The following is a 17,940-nucleotide window of genomic DNA, read 5'->3' as shown; positions in this document are numbered from 1 at the left end:
CCGACAAACACTGACTGTGGGAACTGGGAGGAACACAGGTGAACAGAATGACTAATTAGATGAAATGAGAACAGGAACATGGCCAAATAAGGGCACACAGGAACAGAAACGGGCAAAAACACAACAGAACAGGTCCATATTCCTGAGCACATTTCTTTCATTAATATTTATTTTGTTAATATGTTTTTAGAAGATTATAAGTTCACTTAAGTTCAATTCAAATATTTTTTTGTACATTTTATACAGTTTTCATAAATATTGTTCCGAAGGGGTTTTAAGACAGAACTGGTTTTAGACCAGAATGTATAGAAAGCAGAATGAAAGCGTAATAATGTCAGGGAAAATGCACACAGAAACGATTTTCCTCTAAAATTTTCTTTAGACTCTATAGTTACACCTTGTGAAATATTTATTATATGTGGAACATTAAACAGCCATCTGTACGAAGAGAAAATGTGCAGCTTACCTTAATAAACAATTTTTACCTGATATACCTTATCCTTAACCTAAAAAACAATGTTGGTGCATCAAAATATCCAAAAAATATAGACAGGTTGATTCAGTCTGTTTTCATGTTATTATTATGAAAATAAGAATTTGACCTGAAAACCGGTTGATTTTGATGTAGGGCTATATGAAAACTTACGTTATCTGGCAAGCAGTTATAATTATTATATAACCGCATTATTAATGAATTGCCAGATTATCAGTATTTTTTAAATCTGCAAATACACTATATCACTGTAGTAAACGCAAGGTGGCGATAGACTGCACATAAACTTTCACACAGGGACCTCAGGTACCATCACATGATGCTGAGAAACTCTGCACCCAAACACAGCTTTTATTTACAGGTGACAGACTGCGTGATATAGCCTACTATAGACTATAAAAGGTTAGTTACATGATGAATGTAGCAGCTAAAAAAAAAAAAAAAAAAAAAAACTTTTAATGAGTATATAAAAAATATGTCAATGTCTTTATGCTTTATGAGACATCTATTGGGTTAGAATTTTCTTATGTGTGTTATTATTTTCTAACGTAATTATTTTACTTATTTTATGTAATGTGCAGTTGCGTAAAGGTTATTGTGTGTTCACAAGTTCAAAAAGCATAAATAAAATGTAAAAAATGTCTAATTAAAAATGTATATATATATATATATATATATATATATATATATATATATATATATATATATATATATATATACATACAGCCCCGGCACATTGACGTCAGACAATCAAGCATGCTGAGGTAAACAATCTAAATGAAAAGTTGTTATATTTAAAATACAGTTAGTTAGGCAACATCACACAACTTTTTCACCATTATGGCTGTTTAAAGTTCATTCAATAAACAGTTCAATAAGCAAGTACAACAATATTAGGTCACTTACATTTTAGGCGGAGCCACAGCGCATCTCACAGCAACCAGCCGATTCATCGCCGAATGATTCTGAACGAATCGGTTGAGTCGAAGTTTCTTTAGCCCTTGCATAAATATCTGATGAATCAGCCGTTTGAACGAATCGCTTGAATGAACAACTCAGTGACTCACTCATTAAACGCTCACTACTGGCGTTTTAATCTAGTCTAAAAGTATAATTTCCACCATCATTTCTTGTTCGTATATTCCAAAAAATATTTAAAACATCTCATAACATTATTCAATGCAATTATATTTTTTCAAGTGTAAATTATTTAATTTGATAAGGTAGAGATAACAATAATCCCATTATTATAATTGAATTTATAGATTAAATGTAAGAATTTGAAATGAAAGATGAAGTATTAAAGAGGTTAAGGGGAAAATGCCCTCTATAAAGGTAAAAAATTCCCATTGGATTAAATATAAAAAACATGCAGATTTATATGTCACAGCTGACAGAAAACTGATAAGAATATTGCTTCAGAATAAATAATATTTTGTAATTTTTTTAAATATATATTTAAATATATTAGGCCAAAATATAATCTGGACCACGGAAAGAGAGAGAGAAAGAAAGAGTGGGGGATGTTAGAGGGATAACGGAACTACAGATAGTAAGGGAAATCTGAGAGAGAGAGAGAGAGAGAGAGAGAGGCGCACGGGACAGGAGCATACCGGTCGGACTCGGATGTCGCGAGGATGGAGATCCGTCCAGACCGCTTTAAGGCTCAGGCAGGAAAAACTTTGGGAAAAATACACAGGTGAGGAAGTATCTTGGAAGTATCTTACTATCCTCAAAGCATTTTGGTTCTTTAAGAATTTTTTCTTCAATTGTTTTATTTTTCTCTTGGTTTCTGTGTAGCCTATTCTTGTTTAAAAACGAAACAGAGTGTTTCAAAAGTGATTTACGTCGAAATTGAGGTGTTGAGAAAACTTCTTGAATTCAAAAGCGAGTTTATGTCAGTGACCGGATCTGACAGCACATTCACTGAGGAAAGATGCTGGTGGAACCGTACTATATCAGGTTCACTGTACCCAAAAAGTGCTGTGTTCCCTTCTCTTCGCATGTGTATCCTGCCTCGAGATGTCAGGGGCAAACTCTTGTCGTGATTGACTCTCAGTCAAAGGTGTTCTTATGTAATCTGTTTGAGCACGTAATGCGTCCACTCTGTCCGATTGAGGAGATTGTCCAGATGGATCAGATTAGTTCGCGGCTAACCTGCTGTCACAGACATCCGACGCATGGCGTTGGTGGCTTGCTCTCTCTAGTGTCTGTGCGCGTGAGCGAGTTCATATTTCAAATCAACCTTTTTATTCCACCTGAGCGTCAGGTAGCGTCGCGCATCACCGCACAGCTCGCGCTTGGAACAGTTGCAAGTTCTGATTCCACGTACTAGTTGATAAAGCGGACCGCTCTCAGAGAACACGAAATCAAAGACCAAATTTGGTTTTAATACGCCATGAGTAGCCTACTTAGTACTAAATATAATACAAACGTTCCATAGCCTACAAAAAGAACAAGTTGGCTATTTTATATGCCAGCCTATTAGTTATAAGAATTATTAGTAGCTAAATAAAGTAATTACTTCAACATCTAAACTGTATTATGTTTTACAACTAATTAATAAGGAAGGAAGTATTTGGTCTTGACAGATTTGGTGTTTGAGCACATTTGGCTGGCAGGGGAGGGTTTTAAATACTTTGTTAATTCGATATCAGGATCAAAGGTCAAAAGTAGCCTACATCTACATCTAATGCCTAGGAAAATGTTCGATAACCACTAACATCAATGTCCTGTTTATAAAAAAAGTATATAAAATAAATATACAACAGTTTGTAGATCATTACACAGTCACGTCCAGTGGTGACATTTTTCATAAACGTGCACTTTTTCAAGTAGCCTACGCTTCCAATGGATTTTATAGGTAGCAACAAAACATTTTAAAGAGGTCATATGATGCGATTTCAAGTTTTCCTTTCTCTTTGGAGTGTTACAAGCTCTTGGTGCATACATAAGATCTGTAAAGTTGCAAAAACTGAAGTCTCAAATCCAAAGAGATATTCTTTATCAAAGTTAAGAGTCAACCACACCCTGCTAAAACGGCTCGTTCTAACACGCCCTGACATATCTACATCACGATGTATGAAGATTTGCATAACACCGCCCAAATGTTCACGCAAAGGAAGAAGGCGTGACTTTTATTCTCTCTGTTGCTGCCGCTGCCATGTTGTGGAGATGCTGTGTGTTTCGTTGTGAAAGCAAAACTTTGCTTGGTCTTCCAAAAGAGGACACGATTAGAAATCAGTGGTTAAGTTGTATTTACAACACTGTTCCAGAACAGTCCAACCCAAATATTCAGAGGAGAAGGACTGTTTCCTGAACCTTCAGAGTAGCCTACAATGCTGGTGTCTGTTTCTATAAAGTGGAGCAACTCCAACTTTGCAAGGACAGTCTGGCTCTTCTGACTCACAGTCTGTAAGTACATTTTTAAGGATTTGCCACTGACGATTCAAACGTGAGTTTTGAGCAGTGTAGATCAACCGTTAGAGCTTGTTGTTTGTCATTTCTCCAATCACAATTGCAGACATGTTTTTATGTTTATGCAGCGCGATACGCAACGCAACACGTAAAAAGACAGTATAAGTCATTATAACAACAAATTACTCCCCCACAATATGCAACATCGGTTATGGTTTGTAATGGGTTTTACTGGTTTTGTCTCGTCGTGCCAGAAGATTCCATCACAGTATGGTAAGGGGCATAACGTTTCCGTCACACGCTTGAGGCATTCGGCCAATCACAACGCACTGGATAGCTGGCCAATCAGAGCACACCTTGCTTTTCAGACCGATGAGGTTTGTAAAAAACAATGCGTTTCAGAAGGTGGGGCATAGAGAAACAATAATGTACATTATGTGGAAAATAATGTGTTTTTGAACCTTAAACCACATAAAGACATTGCATTACACCAAATATACAAAACTATGTTCTTTTTAGCAGCGTGATTAATCCAGCTCGCAAATAGCCCATGAGAAACACATAGACACCCACACACAGCTGTCAGCCCTACAAATCCCTGCACGCCCCCTCCCCATCACTTCCTCGTCTCTGTGATGTCGCTGGATTAAGTGAAGGGCGGCACGCGTCTCCTGTTTTTTAGCAGTGCTGCACGTGCGCAGTAGTTTCCCTCAGTAAATGTAAATTTAGCCTAATAGAACTTTTCGAATAAATCGTACTTTTGTCCGCATAATAGATGTCTTATATCTGATAACCTGTGCCTTTAAGTGTAGTGTGAAACTAAAGGTATTGTATCTGTGGAAAAGTTTATGTTAAAAGTAAACTGCTGATCTGGATTTCTGCCTTCGTCTTTAGCTGTGACTCTGTGTCCCTGATAATATTTTAGAGAAAGCATCAGCAGCTGATTAATCATTTAAAGCTCAGCAATGTGTCTCCTTCTCCTACTGTTTGCCTCACAGGCCAGCAAGCACACACCTCACACCTGCAGTTTTCCCTCTGTTATCCCTGCTCCATCTCTCCACCTCACTCTGCACATTCAGTCATTCCTCTTTGAGGAATAGATGCTTTTTCAGACCTGTGAACATTTTTTTTTTAATAAAGTAAATTCTCTTAAAACACACTTTTCACTGATTGTTGACAAAAGCCAACTTATGGCTTACAGGTAAAAACAAATTTTTCTTAAAAATCATTAACATCTTATCCACCAACATTGTGTTTCTAACAGTCTGCATACATTGTTAACATTTTTAAGACTCTTTTGTTTTGCAAGGGATAATTTCATAGCTTTATGATCCTGAATACACAACTCAGATGTCATTTTCACACATAGTAAATAATTTGACAAAATTAAAGTTTGATAAATTACAGCTATGAGAATGAGAATGGTTTCTTACATAGGAGTTATATGCTGAGAATTAAAATGAAAAAGCCACACAGTTCTATGTAAAAATATTTGGAGTTTGGCAAAACCATGCCACTTAGGTTGAGAGCATCATAAAAAAAAATCAATTAATCTTAAAAAATAAATATATATGAATATTTATGAAAATAAATAGATTGTGTGTGTGTGTGTGTGGGTCAGGAGTGGGGAAGTATCTCCCCAGGTGACACAGTCCCACTGAGACCCAATCTGTTCAGTAGACGCAGGGGAGGGTCAGAGGAGTTTGGCATAAAAATCATAGAACAACACTGATGGTAGAACAGAAAAAAGTGTGTAGGGGAGGGGCAAAAGAGATTTGTGGATGAGCTTTAATCTGTTACCTTTATACAATATCATCAGAATTTTTCATGAACTTAACCAAACAAGGTCAGAGTGGCGAGTAGATTCAGAACGCCTCTCTGTACATGAAGCAACAGGAGAGTAGTGAGACAAGATGATAAAAGGATGAACAGAACATAGATGAAGTGATGGTCAGAGAGAGAGGGGGCTGGGACAGAGAACTGTAGGATTATGTAATTTTTTTTACTGTTGTGCCTTCATCCTCTTACAGCAAGATTAAATGGGAAAGAGTGCATGTGTGTCAATGTATGTTTGATGTGACTGTGTGCGTAAAAGACCTTTGGTGTCAGCAGAAATCTACATGTTTTACCTCTTAAATACAATTTTGCAACAATAATGAGCCATGAACTTGCACTACAATATGAGATGCAGTAGCGCATGATTTGTAATTATATATATATATATTCTTTTTTTTTTAAATCTGTGATGGTCACACGGTATAATACATGTTCATCATAAATAATCATAATGCTGTCCTGCAACATGTAAATATTGTAAAACTGTCATTGTCCATTGTTGAAAACTATGTAGGCTAAAATGTCTGAAATCATACTCTCTTTTGAATAAGTACTTTAGTTAGTAAGTACTTATGTTAGTACTATAGTATAAATGTGTGTAGTATGAATGCAATCTGAATGTACTACATTAATTATACTATAATTCTCATGTAACCTATCAGCATCAGTTGCGTCTCCTCATGGTCACTCACAACTCTACTGAATGCACACATAATCTTGCTGGAAGTAGTTCAACCGGACACTATTCATCTACTGTTTTATCAATACTCTGAATTTGGACATACAACTCTTTTCATGCATTTTTGTCTAGTATGGAAGTGTGCATAGTGCGCATGAGCCAATGTCCATAAATCATTAGGCGAAAAATACCCAGATAATATATTACTTTTGCAGAGATTATGAAAGTCACTTTAGAATTGCACGAGGCCACGGGAGAGTATTTTTAGGTTTTGAAAATGTTTAGAATTTAATTTAATTTTGATATTTTCTGTTTTCACATTAATTTATTGTGTTTTTGTCATTTTTATTATATATATATATATATATATATAGTGTGTGTGTGTATTTATATATATATATATATATATATATATATATATATGTATATATATATATATATATATATATATATATATATATATATATATATATATATATATATATTATAAATATTTTAGTATTTTATTTAAATTTATTAGTTTCAATTTATTTAGTTCTAATTGTTTTAATACTGTAATTGTAATTAAATAAAAATGAGAAATGTTCCTTTGGCAAACAGCTGAAATAAATATTTTAGTATTTTATTTAATTTTTATTTATTAGCAGTTAACGTTTATTCAATCAAAGCAGTCAATGCTGATGAGGAAGTGAAATAGATGTGTGTATACTTGGGACTGTACACCTGAGCATGCTGATCTTGAAACAGTCATTCGATGAATCTATAATATGCAAATGAGATCAATAAAAACTATTACTCATTTGCTGATATAGTGCTGTTATAATGAGTATGCAGATGTGTTATCTGATCCATCTTTGGTAACTGTGTGAGATATTTATAATATGCTGACATAGAAATAAATGCTATTGGACAGGATTCTGTCAGCATGTCTTTTATCCATATAAAGTGTTTGTCTAGGTCCTCATACCACCCCCTTCTGCGCTACACCTGTCTCTTATTAGATGGTCTAAATACACACACACACACACACACACACACACACACACACACACACACACACACACACACATACAGGTCAGCGGGTGCATCATGAACCATGGAACGAAATGCAGAAGTGCATGATCTGTAATCCCAGATTTTTTTTTTTTTTTTTTTTTTCAATGGTCACATGGTTTAAAGAGGTAAAATACACTGTGAAATAAATATTAATTACAGCCAACAGTCATTCCCATTAGTAGGTAGCATATGTGCTGCTTTTGGCAGCAATCTGTTTTTAACTAGCTTTAACCTTAATTACACATCTTCCTGTGTGAATGTGTGTGTGTTATATAGGAGACAAACACTCACTGCTTGTTCCACTCAGTCTCTCGTTTTTTTCCGCTCATTTTTATCTCCGGAAGTCTATAATTTCTGTAATCCTAATCTGAGGGTGGGGCCACAGATTATCAGTGGATAAGAGATGGAAGAGGGAATGTGAAGGGGGGGGGGGCATCATGGGAGTTATAATTGATAATTGCTATCATTGATAATTGCTATTTTCTAATGTCCATGAGACACCTTTCTTTTGTTTCTGTACAGCACATCATGGCTGCAGAATTAATCTGCTAACCAACATACAAGCACACATGTGCAATCATCTCCCTCTCTTTTCTCTTCTCTTGTCTCTGATTGTGCGTTGTTTGAGGTTGAGGGGATTATAAGGGATCTGCTTTTGTAGGAACAGTGACGGAGTGAGAGAAACAGAGAGAAAGAAGTGTAGAGAGAGAAAGACAAACATTATTTGAAATAGAAATCATAGATTTTTTTTTTTACATTCTTAGTCTGATTTGTATACATTATATAGGCCTAGTCACACTGAGGGTTTCTGTGTGTAAAGGACAGATTTAATGGTGAGCATTAATTTGGCAAGCAGATTTAATGGTGAGCATTTTCTCTGCTCATTAAAATCATATACTTATTGCAAGCTTCAGAGCATATGTCTGTGAAAGTGTTCGCTCGTGTGCTTCTATGTAAGCGTGTTTTTACTGGCTGTAAACGCTGCAGACAGGTTGCATACCCAGATGGTCTCTCTTTAGGTCTCTGCTAGACTCCCATGTTCTGCTATCCAGTGAGACGCCTCATTCTTGTTCCATGTCCTCTCTCCCTCTGTGTCTACACCTGTCTCTTATTAGATGGTCTAAATACACACACAAACAAAAAAAAGCAACATAACTTTTAACTATAATAAAACACATCACAGCCTAGCTCCATACCTGTTAAGTGTAATAAAACATAGTAAAATATTTTAATATACAAAAGCTAAGCACATTGTGCAATAACACTTAAAATGGCTGCAACATTTTTCATTAGTGGGTGAATGGTAACCAAAGTTAATCTAGTTTGACCCCAAAAGGAGCAAGACATAAACTAGTACCATTGTGTCCTTGAGTAAGACACTTAACCTTGGATTAATCCAGGACTATCCCTGTAGTATGTGGCCTAAAAATTGCTTTGGATTAAAGTATTTTTGACCTTTGACCCCCTAAAGGGCTTTTCACACCTGAAATAGTTAATAATGTGTCAGTCTAAAACCCTGGGTAAAACATATGGCCCTAGGATGCTAGGGGACCCCAAATCAGGACTTCAGATTTTCTTTTTCTTATTTTACATAGAAAGCCACATTAAACTATAATATTGTTGTAAAACAAAATTAAAATGTGTGAATTATAGAAAGTGAGGTGCAGTAATGCACTTGTTATTTTTGAGGGGGCCTCGCCATGCTTGTCATGTGACACACAGCAGGCATGATAGCACTGTATAACTGATGTAGGCTTATTGATTTGATTTAATTTTCCCTTTTTTATTCTAAATATTCCCAAACGGGTTAGCTATATGAGACATCTCAATTCTCCAATATGTGTAGGTAAATAATGCATTTTGCAACTTTATTGGTCATGTTAGCTGATCTATAGGAGTGATGGGCAAAGTAGATAACTTAATAAAAACCTTTTAAGTTACTAATTATAAAACTTTCATTGTACAGAAAGAGAGCAAAGAACATTATCTCTGACTTAAGTCTAGCCAGAATTCAAGTACTCTCAATAACTCCCATTATAATCACTGAAGCTGTTTACACTGGAAAATGAGTCTCTGACTTACATCATTCGCACATCTGCACTTCGTTGTTTCTGATGAGAGAATTGCCCAGAGAGCAGAATTCAGACAGCGACTACACTCACTGCTGACTCATCTGAACGCCTCTGATTGGCCATTGATTTCATAAACTCAACAGAATCGTGTGTGATTGGCTATAATGCGCAGTGCTGGTGATGTGCTGGACGTTCTACCTGTGTGATCGTATTGCATATAAAAATATACTATTCAGTTATTTTTTATCCTTTGGAAGCTGTATTTAAAATCCACTTAGGCACAAAAATCTGAGGGGGCACGTGTTCCCTCGGTTTGGGTATGATGTCTCTGGTGAGGAGTCAATGTGAGCACGCCCTGTTCACTTCATAAAAGAACTAAACATAAACCTAAAAAATCATCTAACAAGAATAACAAAATATTGGAGATGATTGTAAAAAGGACAAGATGTTAAAAGGATTAAACTTTCCCCTATGAATTGGGTTAATAAGAATAACAAAATATTGGAGATGATTGTGACATAGAGGGAAAGATTTGACATGCTAATTGATACAGTATGGCCGCTATCAGAGAAAGGGGACAGCAGCAATAAACAAGTAGGCCTAACAATATCTGCAGAGGCAAAACAATACGAAAAGTCAGTAGCATATTCAAGTCAGCAGAAACACTTCAGAGAAACTGTACAGGTTAGCACAATCCATAGACTTTGATGAAATGTTAGAAAAATGGGCAAGCATGAAAACAAGACATTTTCAGATTTAATTACCTTTGTGTCTGAAAAGGTTTGGACAAGAAGCTCTTAAATTTGCTTGGCTACCTGTTCTTTTTTTATTTAATGTATAATAATAAAACTGCAGATTAAAAACTTCTATTCTGCTATTCCCTTGTTGCAGTGTTTAGCCGCTTTGATGGGTTTTATATTTCTTTATTGTCACTGCCTAGATTATAATAACTTACTGAGAAAAGGTAGAAAAGTTATTAAATATTAGGGCTCGACCATAAGGGTGCCCGATAGCCCGGGGCCAGCGGAAAAGACGCTCGAGACAGTCAACGGATTTCTCACTGGTTCAGTTGGGCCACTGCTGTGTGCTCACAAATGTTTACCATTTGCACATGTTATTAAGCTTTACCAAATTAAACATTCAATAAATTTTAAAACATTAGAAGACGCGAAAAGCACACAAAACGCAAGACTAGGCGAAAGACACACAGCGACCCCCGAACTGAGTTTCTCTTTCGCATCTTCTTGCGCTTTAACAGACAAATACACCTTGCCAATTTGAACGTCCAAGCAATGTAAACTATTCAAGTACAAGAAGATCTGAATAACAACTCCATTCAGTGTGTTCTGTGAGCTCTTTCTCTGACAACAAAAAAACCTAAAACATCTTTAAAGCGTCTTTGTTCTACTTATTTATTTGTGCTATTGCTTGTAATTTGTTCATTTGTTCTTATTTACTGACTGTTCACTTGTCTTTAATAATGTTTGAACCTAGTTAGACTAATGGCTTTTGCCGTGGCATTGAAACTAAAACTAAAATTAAAACTTAAGAAAATAATTTTCATAACTTGAAATAAATAGAAAGGGGCCCAAATTTGTGTCTTGCATACCCCCTTTAAAACTCTTCATGGTGCCCCAGCATCTAGCGGTAACACTGTACATGTTTGTCTAAGGGTCTAAGCCTCCTCTGGAGCAGGTGTAAAAAGTGGTGCTAGCCCTGCTTATAAATTACAATGTGAAGCGTTCCTTTACCTGGGGTTAAGTGCAGCGTTTAATGTTTTTGTATGAATTGAGAAAATCTTCGAACACTGTTATGCTATTTATTTGAACTGAACTTACATTGGCCTTTACTTTCTGTTTCCACATCCAGACTCCTGGAGAAACGGCAGCAGAATGGCGAGACTATTGAGCTGTCAGCGGAGGGCCGCCCGGAGCTGGTGGAGGAGAAGGAGCTTCCCATCGTGGACTGCACGTGTTTCGGGTTGCCACGTCGTTACATCATCGCCATCCTGTCAGGCCTGGGCTTCTGCATCTCGTTCGGCATCCGCTGTAATCTGGGCGTGGCCATCGTCAGCATGGTCAATGACCACACCGTTTACTACGGAAAGAAACCTGTCATAGTGGTCAGTGTCACTGCTGGAATTCAACTTAATTAATAAAGAGCATCCATTCAAGTTTAAGAAAATTATTGGAAACAGATGAATGAAGAAATTGGGCATTCCTGAGTTTATTAAGGGGCATATTTTAAAATTTAAGATAAAAATGAGATTCATTAAGCATGGATAGATTCAACACAGGTTTATAAGAAATAAAGGTACAACAACATAAAGCCTACTGTCAGTTTTTATATGCTATGTCATTATGTCAATATTGTCAATAACATCAATATCTAAATGCAAGCATACATAAATACACGCAAATTGACTCAGTCACTTCAGATTTGAGTTTACTAGCATTAAGCAGTTAGATTTTTGTCTCCACACAGTGTGCACTGTGAGATTTCCCTGTAGAATTTCACACAGCAATGCAATTACCCCACAAATAGACTAAGAAAATAAAATTGACAGAGAAAATAAGATTAATAATAATGATATTCTTTTTAAAAAATTTATTATAATTACACACATTTTGATCAATTTATTTTACGATCTGTTGTTATTATTATTAGACTACTTTATTTTACTTATATATTCAGTTTTATATTTTTATTTTACTACTTTGTTGATTATTTTACTTCTTTCTCACATTCCCCCCTCCCCTTTCTTGTAAATGTAACATGACACAGAAAAAGTGACTGAGGTTAATTCATGTTATTTGATGCTTTGAAGAATAGTGCGTAATCATTTTTTATTGATTGAAACCTGAACTGACTGAAGTATTCTCAGATTTTGCACAGAAAGCTTTCGAATACAGGTTAGATGCAAGGAGTTTGACTCTCTTTTCCCGCCCAGGCTGCTCAGTTCACATGGGACCCCGAGACTGTAGGGATGATACACGGCTCATTTTTCTGGGGTTACATCGTCACACAAATACCTGGGGGATTCATCTGTCAAAAGTTTGCCGCTAACAGGTAATGTGATCAGCGAACTGATGTTTTCTCAAGTGTTCTTTTTCTGAAGAGTTTTATAAATGAAAATTTGGTGTTTAAGTGGAAGGGGGTCCAATCGAGTCAAATATCCAGTTATAAAAACATGTGTTGTCTTTTGATCTGGCTGTTGTTGCATTAAGACAACCTACCCCATATATAATGAAAAATTATAATAAAATTATATAATGACAGTGTGTGTTCAGCAAATGCCTAAAATGAAATCTTTTTTGACCCTGGTGGACTTTAAAGTTTGCTTATATATACAGAGATTGACTTTCAAAAATGAAAACCAACCCTGATAAATTTTCATTGAAACATGACCGCCAGCCCCATGTGATGAGATATTAGCATGGTGTTTCATTGGGATTAGGCCTCAGTTGACTGTACTGCTTGTGTGTTTGGTCTAAGGGTGTTTGGCTTTGCCATTGTGGCCACGTCGACGCTGAATATGCTGATCCCAGCAGCAGCTAGAGTTCACTATGGGTGTGTTATCATGGTCAGGATTTGCCAGGGGCTTGTGGAGGTATGCCATATGTGTGCATGCGTGTGGATCTGAAGTAGTCTTTAATATATTAATGTTTTATTAGTCCAGATGCATAGCATCACACTAAGGATTTTTTTTTACCATCATGGTTACATATATATTAAATCAGTTTATTACTCTCCTGGAGGTGTGTCATATCCTGCATGTCACGGCATCTGGGCCAAATGGGCTCCGCCCCTTGAAAGAAGTCGATTGGCAACAACAGCATTCTGTGGTAAGATGTCTATCGATCATTTGAATCCGTAAATTATTTAAACAATATAATCAATAGAATTTATATAAATAGAATTTATTTTTGTTTTGATTTTGTAAAAAGCTGACACTGATGATAATGTTGTGAATAGCACTAATAAGAGGAAGCATACTAAGAAACTGTATGTTATAGGTTCATATGCCGGTGCTGTTGTTGCAATGCCTTTGGCTGGAGTCTTGGTCCAGTACACCGGATGGTCCTCAGTGTTTTATGTATATGGTAAGTAGCATATACACATCATTTTAATTATATACAATAATATTTGATATAAAACTTTTGTTTATTTAATCAACCAAGTAATACCGAACACTTTAATATTCATATAATATACAATATACACACACTATCATTCAAACGGTTAGGCTCAGTTTATTTTTCTAATACTTTTATTCAGAAAGGATACATTAAGTTGATCAAATATGACAGTAAAGACATTTATTATGTTACAAAACATTTCTTTTTCAAATAAATGCTGTTCTTTTATACTTTATATTCATCAAAGATTCATCAAGCATCAAATCAGCATATTAGATTGATTTCTGAAGGATCACGTGACACTGAAGACTGGAGTAATGATGCTGAAAATTCAGCTTTGCTATTTGCTATTGATAGATTTCATTTTAATATTGAAATATATAATAAATTATGTATTTAATAAATTACATATATTGAAATTGAAAACAGTTATTTTAATTTGTATAAAATATTTCACAATATTATGGATTTTACTGGATTTTTTATCAAATAAATACAGCCTTGGTGAATGTAAGAAATGTCTTTCAAAAACATTTGAAAACTGACCCTGAGCTTGTACTTTAGTTTATATATATAATATATAATTTTCATTATATTTAATAATTTGCTTAATCATTTTCTCTCCTCACAGGGAGTGTTGGGATATTCTGGTATCTCTTCTGGATTTTAGTTTCCTATGAGAGTCCAGCTGCTCACCCAACCATTACACCAGAGGAGAGGAAGTACATTGAGGAGGCCATCGGGGAAACTGCCGGCCTGGTCAACCCTCTGCAGGTACAAACACAAGCATTATTTTTCTTTCTTAATCACTCTTTCACACATCCCCCTCCCTCTGTCACACACACACACACACACACACACACACACACACACACACACACACACACACACACACACACACACACACAGACACACACACACACACTCTGAATCTTCTCTCATTTCTCATGTCTCTAATTGCTGCTTGCTGCTCTGTTCTGGTTATGTTCGACCTCTGGTTTTTCGCTACCCTGCAGAAATTTAAAACTCCCTGGCGGCACTTTTTTACCTCCATGCCGGTGTATGCAATCATCGTGGCCAACTTCTGCAGAAGCTGGACCTTCTACCTGCTCCTCATCAGCCAGCCCGCTTACTTCGAGGAGGTGTTTGGCTTTGAAATCAGCAAGGTGAAACACACACACACACACACACACACACAAATTGGTGAAGTATTCATGATGCTCTGCAACATCTCAACTTAACTGCCACAACACAAAAAAAAAACAAAATCACATTACCAATATCAACAGACTCATACTATGGGAAATAAGCAATGATAAATATAAACAATAAAATGCAAGTAATTTGTAAATAATTTGTAGTAACCTTTAAAGAGTTTATAAGTAAAATGTATGTCCTAAAACAAAACCAGTTGAGAAAAACAGTATGCACTCATATAATGCAATATTATGCAGGTGGATGAGATGTTTTGTTCAATAACTAATCTTTTTGTTCCTTCTGTCGCTCAGGTGGGGATGGTGTCTGCACTTCCTCATTTAGTGATGACCATTATCGTGCCAATTGGAGGACAACTTGCTGACTACCTGAGAACACATAATATAATGACCACAACGAATGTCCGTAAACTCATGAACTGTGGAGGTGAGATATAGAAAAAAAAAATTATTTATTAATTTTACCCCCAAAATAAAAAAAATCTGTCATTATTTACTCTCCATTAATTTTTTTTTATCTTTTAGCACTAGCATAGAATTAAATACCCATAATATGACAGAATTATTATTTTATTTTATTTTTGGGGGGTAAACTTACCCTTTAATAAATGTTATAATCAACAGAGTGCATGCAGAGTCAGAAACTGTATATGTGTGTGAGACGCAAGTCAGATTATCTGCCTATTTTTGCTTTGTCTGGTCCTGCAATGGCAGCTGGGGCAATAATCACTGATGCATCAATGCATGACACACTCAGTCTCTCACAATCATCTGCACACACAACATACAAACATGTACCACACAGAGACAGATGCACCAGAGCATGCAGGAATTGGATGGCACAGGTATACTCTGACCCACAATAAACCTTGTATGTTGTATCAAAGAGACTGTACTTTTGTGTGCGTCTGTGTGTTTTAGGGTTTGGAATGGAAGCCACTCTACTCTTGGTTGTTGGTTTCTCACATACCAAAGTAATAGCTATTTCTTTCCTTGTACTGGCGGTTGGTTTCAGTGGATTTGCAATTTCAGGTTAGTAAAAGCAAAGATTAAAGACTAAACACACTAAAGAATTCACTTAGCTTTTGTGCACACTACCATTCAAAAGTCTGGGCTCAATAAGATTTTTTTCATGTTTTGAATTTCTTATGTTCCCCAAGGTTGCATTCATGTGATCAAAAATACAAATAAAACAGTAATATTGTGAAATATTATTACAATTTAACATTTTTAAATCTAAAATTAAATCTGAATTTTCAGCCATCAGTGTCACATGATCCTTCAAAATGCAGATTTGGTGCTCAAGAAACATTATCTTCTTATTATCAATGTTGAAAACAGTTGTGCTGCTTAATATTTTTGTGTAAACCATGATACTTTTTGTTTCAGGATTCTTGAATAGAGAGTTTGGAAGAACAGCATTTATAAATCTTTCAGAATATTGTAAATGTCTTTACTGTTGCTCCTGATTAATTTAATGCATCTTTGCAAAAGAAAAGTATTCATTTCTAATATATATATATATATTAAAACTTAATGACCCCAAACAGTACTGTATATAACTGTGCTGCATCCATAGAGGCCAAATATTATCCTTAGTTCTCATGTACTGTATCTTCAATGGAAGCCTCTCTTCTCTCTCTCTCTCTCTCTCTCTCTCTCTCTCTCTCTCTCTCTCTCTTTTTTATAAAAAAAAGTAATTGTAGGATAATGAATAAAATCAAAAATAAAAGTGACATTGTGAAATATGAAGTAACATTGTGAGACAAAGTCACAATTACAAAATTGAAAGTCACATTAAAATAAATAAAGTGTGATTGTGAGATAAAAGGTCACAGTTATGAGAATTAAAGTCGCAGTTTAGGCAAGATGTGAATTTGCAGTTTTCGATTCTTATTAAGATGCATGTACATTTCTCTTTCCCTTTCAGGGTTTAATGTGAATCATCTTGACATTGCTCCACGTTATGCCAGCATCCTGATGGGAATCTCCAACGGAGTGGGAACTTTGTCAGGAATGGTGTGTCCTCTCATAGTTGGAGCCATGACCAAACATAAGGTACATACTTATACCACACAACCTTCACATGTCAAATAATTTATATTGTTGTTAATTGGCTTTATTTATTTATTTTTGCCTGCAGACACGTGACGAGTGGCAGTATGTCTTCCTCATTGCATCACTGGTGCATTATGGGGGTGTGATCTTTTATGGTATGTTGTGTTCAGCAAATCATAATTTCGACATGCAAACATGTTAAATCTCTTTTAATTTCACATATAATGAATATTCTGAATTACTTTTATCATTTCTCTCCTGAAATGCTGGATTTGAATATGTTCTCAGGGATCTTTGCATCAGGTGAGAAGCAGCCATGGGCGGATGCTGAGAATACCAGTGAGGAGAAGTGTGGCATTCTGGGAGAGGACGAACTGGCCAATGAAACGGAAGAGCTGTACAGGACTGGAGGACAGTACGGAGCTATAAACAATCCCCATGCTGGTGGTCCGAACGGAGGAGGTGCTGGGGCAGGATGGGTATCAGACTGGGATAAAACAGAAGAATATGTTCAACCGGTCGGGACAAACAGTTATTTATATGGCGGAGAGGGAGAGAGAGAGCTCACATAGTGGGAAGAAACATAGTCTATATCTAAGAGTTAAAGGAATAACGATCAATACGAAGTAAATAAATAGAGAGAGTGAGTGAGAGAGTGAGTGAGTGTGTGAATAAGCAACAGAGCAAATGAGTTTCCAAACTGATGATCAGATTATGTGAGGATTGTTCTGTAAACATACACACTAAAGTGTGTGTGTGTGTGTGTGTGTGTGTTTCGATTCATTTGTGTGTGTGTGTGTGTGTGTGTGTGTGTGTGTGTGTTGATGCGAGTCATTTGTGTTTCAGATTGAGAATACAGTGGTGCTCTGTGAATTATACAGTATGTTCAGTATTTTAGGCTTCCTGCCAAAATCACTGTAATGCACTTAAAATGACACAGCGATATTAGACATGTTCATGGTTGTGGTGTACGAGT

General features: G+C 36.0%; 1 protein-coding gene across 1 annotated transcript; it reads left to right on the top strand.

Moving 5' to 3' along the window:
- The first annotated feature begins 2,038 nt into the window (after positions 1-2,038).
- slc17a7a (solute carrier family 17 member 7a) lies at positions 2,039-17,738 on the top strand. Its single transcript, XM_042720492.1, has 13 exons — positions 2,039-2,192; positions 11,423-11,675; positions 12,504-12,622; positions 13,049-13,163; positions 13,311-13,398; positions 13,570-13,656; positions 14,324-14,466; positions 14,709-14,858; positions 15,201-15,333; positions 15,828-15,938; positions 16,837-16,964; positions 17,050-17,119; positions 17,253-17,738. The coding sequence occupies exons 1-13, from the start codon at positions 2,131-2,133 to the stop codon at positions 17,534-17,536; spliced, it is 1,743 nt and encodes a 580-aa protein (XP_042576426.1). The 5' UTR covers positions 2,039-2,130; the 3' UTR covers positions 17,537-17,738.
- Positions 17,739-17,940: the final 202 nt, after the last annotated feature.

Source organism: Cyprinus carpio, chromosome B3 (genome assembly GCF_018340385.1).
Source record: "Cyprinus carpio isolate SPL01 chromosome B3, ASM1834038v1, whole genome shotgun sequence".
In the NCBI taxonomy this organism is placed as follows: Eukaryota; Metazoa; Chordata; class Actinopteri; order Cypriniformes; family Cyprinidae; genus Cyprinus; species Cyprinus carpio.
The sequence above is the reverse complement of the archived record's forward strand: the minus strand, read 5'-3'. Positions and strand labels throughout refer to the sequence as shown.

Excerpts from the sequence above, each read along its gene's own strand:
- slc17a7a (XM_042720492.1), top strand. The coding sequence starts at position 2,131 with ATGGAGATCCGTCCAGACCGCTTTAAGGCTCAGGCAGGAAAAACTTTG. Across the intron at positions 14,859-15,200 it reads TTGGCTTTGAAATCAGCAAG|GTGGGGATGGTGTCTGCACT; the intron begins GTGAAACACACA and ends TCTGTCGCTCAG. Across the intron at positions 16,965-17,049 it reads GAGCCATGACCAAACATAAG|ACACGTGACGAGTGGCAGTA; the intron begins GTACATACTTAT and ends TTTTGCCTGCAG.